This window comes from Peromyscus leucopus, chromosome X (genome assembly GCF_004664715.2).
Source record: "Peromyscus leucopus breed LL Stock chromosome X, UCI_PerLeu_2.1, whole genome shotgun sequence".
NCBI lineage: Eukaryota > Metazoa > Chordata > Mammalia > Rodentia > Cricetidae > Peromyscus > Peromyscus leucopus.
In genome coordinates this window covers 87,976,028-87,985,795 of record NC_051083.1, presented here as the reverse complement: position 1 = coordinate 87,985,795, position 9,768 = coordinate 87,976,028, and the positions used below count along the sequence as shown (strand labels likewise).

The window sequence follows — 9,768 nt, the reverse complement described above, 5'->3', positions numbered from 1 at the left end:
GAAACACTCTCAGTTGTAAATACCCCTTCCCTGCCCCCACCTTGCCCTCAGCCTGAGCACACAGGAGACCTAACAACAGAGCTGACACTGCTCTGGGTTAAAGGCAAGGAAGAGCCATAACTTAGAAAGACAAAGCAGGGACAAACTTCAGCCTGGGATGTGGTGTAAACATAATGTAAATAGCCAGCATGGAAAAATAGTCTTATGTTAGCGCTATGTTCAAAGCCACTCTCAAGAGAACCTAGCAAAACCAGAGTCAAGAACATGAAATGTATGTTACCTACATCAGCTGCCTACCCCACGCTGGAGTTTCTTTTGAAACAAGGCAGAAGAAATATGAATTGAAGAAAGAAAGCCTGTTTCCTGAGCCTTGAAAAGTTATGCTTTGTGGGGGGTGGAGACGATTTAACCAACTGAGACCCATTATTAGAAAATTATCTTTGAGCACATTGAGATTGACACAGATCCTAAAACTGTTTGATGGGAAAAATCAAAATAGCAGGATATCCTCTGCGTCTCTAACATCCTCCCTAAAAGAGAAGAAGCTAACTTCTCCCTGACCTGACCCCTGAGCTCTGCAAACTGTCACAGGCCAGGATGCTGCTCTTCTGAAAATGATTGAGAGCTGCATCCTTCCAGGGAAACACTGGGACCCCAGGAGGTGGCCTGGCCATGCCCCACACTAGTCTCACCGAGCACTTGTTGGATCCAGCTTATCCTATCATCAACCTAAATAAAAAAAAAATCAAAACAAACGGAAGAATACTGATATATATATATATATATGTCTCTCCAAATAGATCATGAACCCAAGGACAAAATCAGTGTCTTTTTCTACTGCTTAAACATAACTTTATTGATAAAGCACAACTCTTAGATGAACAAATTTAAATCAATACAAAAGTATAGCTTATTTATGACATATAGTTACTTCACTGTCAGTTTAGGTAAACAAAAATATCTCCACCTAGGTAGAAAGTTGAATGAATAAATGTTTTCTATATGCAAGCTCTAATATGTATTTGGCATATTTAAAAAGGCTCAGTCTAAAGCCAGCATCAATGGCCATTGATAATCTGTGATTCATTTTTCCTAAATAGCAGCCCAAAAGATCTCTTTGCCACACAAGCGCAATGAAAACCAAAGAAGTTATGAAACACATTGTTCCCACATGCAAACTTAAGAAACATTACTTAAGCATTGTTTGGAACAGATCTCAAGTTACAGTTTTGTTAATACTTTCAGAACTTTCACTTTGACCACCAGATCCTTATGATTCGCTAATGCTCTGATCTTCTTAACACATACTCCAGATTCTTTGAATAAAAAAAACAGTGAGCTCCTGCTGAATTCTCTCCTGGATGAGGCAAGCCCTTCACTTTTTATGTTGTCATTTATATTTTCAAAAAGAGTAAGGATGTTAAGAAGAATCTCTCTATCCCATTCTTTATTAAAGAGGGAAATCAGTTCTGATGGTACTTTACAACTGACCAGCTCTCTTGTCATGGCTGGATTTTCAGTAAAGTTTATAATTAGTTTCATAGTCTGTATCTTGGTGAAGTGATTTCCCAGGAATAACAAAGCAAAAAAGTCTGGAAAAGAATAAGAAAGCAAATGTTGGTAATGATTAGTCACGGTCATGTTGGTTAAGAGCCTTAATCCAGCCATCTGCACGGCTGAGTCCAAGCGACAAATCATGGTATCGTCACACACTTGACTAATGTAAGTCTTAATCTTGCCCTGATTTTCAGAATTAACACTCAAGTTATTAAGGGCATTGTAAGTCTTTTCCCTAATAATGGGGTCTCTCGTTTTTATCAGTTTTGCAATAATTGGGACACCACCCAATTCACGTATGGCATTTTGATTAAATGAATATGCTGCATTGTTACCCAGTGTGACCAAGGCTACCTCCTGAGTAAAAGGGTCATTTGTTCTCTCCAAGATGTTAAGGACCTTTTGAAGGTCAGGGGCACTCAGAATATCATCAATTTTATAGGGAAAGCTGAACTTGCCCCTGCGTACAGGCCATGCTGTGGCTGGAGCCTTGGTGCTCTTACTTCGATTCTTTCTCTTGACCTTGCCGCTTGCCCTGCTCCTAGTCCTAGAGCCACGCCTGCCGCCGGGGTGGCAGCCTCCCCCCCTGCCTCCTGGGCAGGGCAAACTCGATGTCAGGGTCCTGCTCCCAGATATGTTAGCAAACCTGATCCCTCTGCCTGCCTTTGCGCTTGCCTGTTCCTTTAGGATCTTGAAAAGGGCCTTAGCCTTAGCTTCTAGGCCACCTCCACCCTGGGACTCTGGCTGCCCTTCCGTCTTTACACCTGGACCATTCTCAGGTCCCACCTTTACATCAGCCTTGGCCTTTGAATCGTCTTGAGGTTTGGCTCCTGCCCCCACCCCAACATTAGTCTTCACTCCTTTCTCAGTTTTCCCCCCAATTTCTGGTTTGTCACTACAAGACTCTTCCCCCACTTCCTCCTCCTCCTCTTCCTCCTCTTCTTCATCATCCCAGAGTTTCTCATCTTTTCCCCAGGTCAGTCTGTATACACAGTAGCAGGCACCAGCCCCGATGACCATGCCTGCGCCACACATCCAGCTTCCCGGGTGCGGCCCATGATGCAGCTGGGGTGAATCCCGTAACCAGGACACAAAGCTGGCTTGCTCTGGTCCAGAACACTCCCAGGTCAGGGGTAAATTCTTCAGACTTTGCAGATAGGAGCAGCTACAACAGCAGATGCAGTGAGACCTAGAGGGAAAAAAAAAGATTTTAAACTTTTGACTTCTCCAATTGTGTCTTCGTACATAAGTAGACTGAATCACTTGCCTACAAGCATACAAACATACAGAGACATTGGCTAGCACTTGGGACTTGGTATCCTTATCGTTATTCCTTTCCTTTATCTGGAAGCAACTTCAGAAGTTTTCCAAACACCCAGATTCTCCAACCTTATGTTCTGCCCCCCATCCCTAGAATGTTAAATTGAATGAATTTATATGTTGCCTATGATCTTTACCCTTCCAGACGTCCTGAGTCAGGGTCACCCTCACATACACCCTCAGAGAGGCAAGTAGTCCTTCCTCCTTTCCAGCCTCTTGCAGATCTGCAAACAAAAGAATACAGAGGTTTGATCTGAGAGTTCAAGAACCAGATAAATCACACCCAACACAGGCTATATACCCATCTTCTGAATTTCCAGGCCCTTGTCCTTCACTCCAGTGTTTCTGACCTTCTGTTAGCTTCCTCACTGCACAAGGATGAGGCATTATCTCCCTTCCCCTCTGCCTTGGATGATCAGTCTCCTGGCGCCCCCACAACTCTATCTGTCACTTCTTCCAAAGATGACACTACACACCCTTTCTTGTAAAGAAATGGACAGAGGTCCCTAGAAATCAGGTAGAATTTAAGTGCATCTGCACTTGCTTCTGCCACCCGAGTGTCTTAAAGACAGCCTCTCAACTCTATTGAACAGTTAGATAGATTTCCACGGCTCTGTGAGATTTCTTTCCTCCCTCCTCTCAGTTCCTAACTTCACCAAACTTCAGGACTACCAAACTGGGTGCCTATTAGACTAACACCAAGGACACTACACCATACAGTATTTTAAAATAATGTCATCCCATCTCCAACCCAGCACTCTCTACAGCTACCTCCACCTAACTATCTCCTTCTTGGTTTCTCATCTGCAAAATGCTTCCTTTTGTAAGCTCAGGATCAAAGAAAGAGACAGGAAAGGGAGATGGAGAGAGAAAGTCTATGAGTCCACTCGAGTTCATTGTCACCATTACCGTCTACTCCAGTGACACCCCCATCCCCACCCCAAACAGTGTCATCACACTTTTTCTGACCTACTTGATTCTGGATTCTTGTTTCTCCCTCTCCTGCTCTTCGGTTTGGACTCGTCTTCAGGAGCAAGATTCACAGATGCAGCACCTAAGCAGAGACAGAACACAAAACATAGATCGTCTAAATGCCAGTTTCCCAAATCTGGGGAGCTAGTTGGTCATACGGATTTCATGTTTTTATTTCTCACCCTATCCCCAGTTCTCTGGGCTCCATTGACACCTCCCTGGTGCTATATTACTACATCCTGGCACTCCTTTCTGCAGTGGTCGGCCATTTTCCCAGCAAAAACCACACCCCTTTGGAAGTGCAGGGTTGGAGGCTGGCCTAGCGAGTACGGAAAACTGGAGCTGTGGAAGATAACAGATCTCTTCTGTTCTCCCCAGCCCAGCCCACCCCCAAAGATAGCCATTTTTTTTTTCTGTAGAACTATGTGAATTGTCCTTTTTTCCTGAGACGGGGACAGGGGAGAACAGACACATAGATTGCTAAAGAGTCAATAATGGTCCCGAGTTATGATAAAGCCCTAAACCATCACCACCTATTTGCGGTCCTCTGGCAGTCTCAGCTTTGGACTGACATGCAGAAATTCGATGTCGATTACTCCTTTGCTTGAAAAGGTACTGCGCCCTCCTGAATGACAGAGGATAACAGTCTCACTACTTCAAAATTCTGCCTTCGAAGATGCATCCATGCACCAATCCATAATACTTGCCCCTCTGGATTCAGGACATGCCAAAGACTCCCCGCCCCCAAACCCTAATCTGGGGTCTCCCCTGGAATCTCTCTCTGCAATGTCCATCGGTTTTTTTTTTGGTTTTTTTTGTTTGGTTGGTTTGGTTTTTGTTCTAAGAGGGTCCGAAGACATTGCGAGTGCGGGAAGAGAGCAGACTGTATGGCTGGCATCTCCGCTAACCGCTACTCATAAGACAACAATCCCCAGGCATGCCCCACCCACAACACAGACCTGCGGGGGTCCAAGCAATTACCTTCTCCTCCTCCTTCCGCAGCAGGCCTGCCGCTCTCAGCAATAACACAGAGAGAGCAAACACCAAATGTAGACCCGAATCGAACGACGCCTGCACACGTCGGCTTCAGCTCACGTGAGGGTCACGTCACTAGTGAGATCAGGACTCCGACTACACGCTGCGACAGGAGGCAGCCTTTCCCTGTCCTTCCCCGCTACACCAGGTCCTGCCGCTATCCATTTCCTCTTTGTTAGTCCCCAAACCAGAAGGAGCTTCTTTTGTGGTTGGAATTTGCCTTTCTATGCTTATCACAGAGCCTGCATGGACCTTTTCTTCCTCTTCTAGGACTAATCCTGGCGTTTCTTTATTCCCTCCCCAGATGGTTTTCCCTTCTTCCCTTCCCCTTTCAGCTGGGGAAATCCAGCACTTCCCCTGCACTCCTCCACCAAACAGCATTTCAGAAAAGGAGACACGGAGTGGAATTACGTTTCTTAAAATGTTCTGCCCACTTGTTAAAAAATCAGCTTTACTTTTACACTGAGGACATAAAATTATGTTTTCATTTGTGTGGAGAAAATTTTAAGTAGAAGAGGAAAACCCAGTGGACCTTTATCATTTTTGCATTTATCACACAAAAATATTTCTACTGGTTGCAGACAAACAGTTGCTTTCAAAATACGCTAACTTGTTTTTAAAATTGAAAACTGGAATTTGTGCATGAATACGCTAAGAAAAGATGGTCCGTTGTCTGATTTGGACCATTTTATACAAACTGCTCGTTTATTTTTTTTTTTTCTACTTTTGCCTCAACTTGCAATTTGGTAAAATAAAAGCAACACAATCAGTCCTAACTTATTTAATTAAAGTAAGACATGTAGTTAAGTACCCAGAGTCTTTACTGATTGCTACAGGAAAGATTTGATGGCTGCTCTAAACACCTGTTGCTGGATTAGATTCCAGCCTACTAAAGCTGAGACAGCTGAGAGCGAGAAGATGGAATGGTCCCATTCTCCTTGCCCTACCAAGAAGTGAGGAATGTGCTGCCCTCCTACATTCCAGAGCCCTCCTTTCATTCCCTGTAGTCAGGCACCTGTTTGTTGCTCAGTCCAAACACACACGCACGCACGCACGCACGCACGCACGCACGCATATGGGTAACCACAATAATATATGCCCACTTTATTCAGATAACAAACCTAAGTAAATATCTTTGGTTCCTTTATGCCTTTCCCCAAATTCCCAAGAAGTATCTACGCATTGCTTAGAAGAGCTTACTAGTTCCACCTCCCTCTCTGCCCTTGTTCATGGCACTCTTGATCCTGTTGCTATCAGTACCCCGAGAAGAGCTTGCCAGGCCTCTCTGGCCTCCTGAACTCCAGGACATCCAGGAAGAACCTAAGCTTATTTCAGGGTCACTGCCAACAAGTTCACACTCACATTGATGACCCCTCAGTCAAGAGTGCTCTCAGGCCTACTGACAACCCTGACCACACTTAACCTAGGGCAGGCATTTTCACCTGGCCAAGTGTTGCCTGAAACTGTGTTCAGACTGTGTGCATACACATGTTCATTTTAACAGAGAAAAGAATCAGAACTCTTACCAGACACTTACAGAATTATAGACAACTGAAAAAGCCCTAAACCCAATCACTCAGAAAAATATAGATCTATACCCCTCATAGACTTGTTCATTCTATGTACAAAAAATATAGAGAAGTGCCTGTGATGCCTTTGCGATCATCATCCACTTCTAACAATTTCGTTCCTTGTGCAAATACAAAAAAAATTGAACGGCCTGCAGATAAAAAGCTTTAACGCTCTACAACCTTTCGATGACGAAATACTTCCAATAAACCTGCATTTTAATTCGAGAACTGATATCTTTCCGTAAGAGATTAATATCAAGGAAACATAAGGAACTCAAACAATTCAGCAATAGGGCGGAATAAAACAAATAATGCAATTGTTTAAATGGACAAAGGATCTGAACAGACATTTTTATTAAAAAAAAAAAAAGATTGAACTACCAACAGATTATATGAAAAATGCTCAATATCAAGCTGAGACATCACCTCATTTTAAGTATGAATGGCTATCATCAAAAAGACAAAAACAACTGTTGGCGAGGATGTTGAGAAACTGAAACCCCGGTACAACGCTCTACTGAGAGAACATAAAACAGGGCAACAGTTATGGAGACACTCAAATGCAATTAGACATTGTCCTAGTTATGTTTCTACTGCTGTGATAAGACACTGACTAAAGCCCACTTGAGGAAGAAAGGGGTTATTTTGTTTTACAGTTTTCAGGGAATCGAGGAAAGCTAAGACAGGAGCTCAAGACAGGAACCTGGAGGCAAGAACCGACGGAAGCGGAGAACACGGAGGAGTGCTGCTTTCTGGCTTGCTCTCCATGGTGGTGTGGATCCTTCCACATCAACCAGTAATCAAGAAAATATCCTCACAGAGACTTGTCTATAACACAGGCTGATGGACACAGTTCTCAGTTGAGGTCCCCTCTTTCCAAATATGTCTAATTTGTGTCAAGTTGACAAAAATGACTAGCCAGCACACATATGCTCTAGTGGTTTCATACATCATGCATGTATATGCACACACACACACACACACACACACACACACACACACACACACGGGGAGAGAGATAAATTCCAAAGAGATACCTGCACTCTGGTGTTCACTTGGAGCGTCATTCACATTAGCCAAAATACAGAAACAACTAACAGATGAATGAGAAAAGAAAATGTCGAATATACATGATAGAATGGTATTCAGCCTTAGAGAAAGAAGGACCCCTTGCCATATGTGATGCTATGAAGCTCTTTCAAAGATCATGTTAGGTGAAACAAGCTCCCTACAGGACAGACCAATAATGTGAAATTCCACTCCTAGGCAGTATCTACAATCGTCAAACTCACAGGCTCCAACATAAGGAGTTGTTCTTGAATAGGTAAAAAGTTTCAGTTACACAATGTGAACAAGTTTTAGAGATCTACTGAACAACATTGTGCCTAAAAAGAACAAAACTAAAAATCATGGACAGTACATCATGGATAATGACTTATTCAAGAAACTGTGAGAAGCTGACCAGAAGACTTACAATCAAAGGAAATACATTCATCTTATATCACATTTGGCAAAATAAATGTGAATTTTATACATCACAAGTTAAACTAAAATGACCAACATGGATTTTGTAATTTTCTCCCAAGCTTTGTTTATTTTTACATTAGCTGATTAGCTACTAGTCTAAATGGCTGTAATCTGCTGCATTCCCAAGGACTATTATATGTACACTTCAATGTTATGCTACTTAGCAAAGTTTCCTGTTATATATTCTTATTGAGTCATAATATTTTAAAATATAAAATATTTGTACTATTTAATGCATTTTGCTTAATTTATCTAAAATTAATCATAACAATCCTAACTATTTAAATTCTCATGTTTTTTATCTTTTCCCATTTCTTCATTTTCAGTCTTTCTACGTCTATTTGTTATATGTGTTTTATAAAGCATAGTTTAGTTTTTTATAAAGTCAAGCTGAAAGTCCTTGTATTTTAATTCAGCCATCCATATTAATTATAATTGCATATTTGAGGCCTTGTCCCTGACATCCTATGTTGTGTTTCTATATGTTTCCTACTTTGTGTAATTTTTTTGTTGTTGCATCTTTTGGGGGTCTTCCTGACATGTTTTTCTCTTTTGCCACTGGAAAATTCTACAGTACAGTGCAATTTTACTGGTAGCTACAATTATATACATGTGTGTGTATGTGAGATGTATATATCTATATTTATATGTGTATATATATACTTTGGGAGTTCTTTTTTAAATATTTATTTATTTATTTATTATACAGTGTTCTGCCTGCATGTATGCTTGGACACCAGAAGAGGGCACCAGATCTCATTATAGATGATTGTGAGCTGCCACATGACTGGGAATTGAACTCAGGACTTCTGGAAGAACAGTCAAGTGTTCTTAACCTCTGAGTCATCTCTCCAGACTGTTTTTGGGGAGTTTTCAAGCCAGGATTTCTCTGTATAGCCTTGGCTGTTCTGGAAATCGATCTGTTGACCAGGCTGGCCTCAAACTCACAAAGATCCTTCTTCCTCTACCTCCTGAGTGCTGGGATTAAAGGCATGTGCCACTGCCACCCAGCAACAATTATATTTTCATCAAGCATCTAAACATATTTTCTTCCAATATCACAATTTAATCACTCTCAATAACCACCCCAACCTCCACCAATATATGATTTTTCAAAGATTTGTTTTTATTATTTTTAAGTGTGTGAGTGTGTGTGTGTGTGTGTGTGTGTGTGTGTGTGTGTGTGTGTGTGACTGCAGGTGCCCTCAGAGGTCAGAGGTCTCTGATATCCCTGGAGCTAGAGTTACAAATGATCGTGACTGCCAGGCAGTGGTGGTGCACACCTTTCATCCCAGTGCTCGGGAGGCAGAGGCAGGCAGATCTCTATGAGTTTGAGGCCAGCCTTAGCTACAGAGTGAGTTTCAGGAAAGGCACAAAGCTACAGAGAATCCCTGTCTCAAAAAAAACAAACAAACAAATTACAAATGATTGTGAGTGGCCAGATACGGTTCTGGGAACTGAACTCAGGTATCTGCAAGAGCAGTAGGTATTCTTGATTGCTGAGCCATCTCTCCAGTACAGATATCTTTTATTATGCTTTCATTTGCATCCTAATTCCAATTCCAAATGTGTTTCTATCATCTTGGTTATAGAGGTATAATAATATTACTATATTATTGCAGTATATCACTATAATTTTAGAAGTTCTTTCTCAGCAATTGCATCAAGCTTCATAGAATATTGCTGTACTGGCTGGTTTTGTGGGCCAACTTGACACAAGTTAGAATCATCAGAGAGGAAGGAGCTTCAGTTGAGGTAATGCCTCCATGAGATTCAGCTCTAAGGC

At 42.0% G+C, this 9,768-nt stretch overlaps 1 protein-coding gene across 1 annotated transcript; it reads right to left on the bottom strand.

The window, feature by feature from the left end:
* Positions 1 to 825: 825 nt before the first annotated feature.
* Armcx1 (armadillo repeat containing X-linked 1) lies at positions 826 to 4,970 on the bottom strand. The gene is given in 6 exon segments (XM_028860497.2): positions 826 to 2,585; positions 2,588 to 2,746; positions 3,015 to 3,101; positions 3,851 to 3,931; positions 4,383 to 4,474; positions 4,831 to 4,970. Coding segments are annotated over 2 exon segments (1,392 nt in total). The 5' UTR covers positions 2,616 to 2,746; positions 3,015 to 3,101; positions 3,851 to 3,931; positions 4,383 to 4,474; positions 4,831 to 4,970; the 3' UTR covers positions 826 to 1,221.
* Positions 4,971 to 9,768: the final 4,798 nt, after the last annotated feature.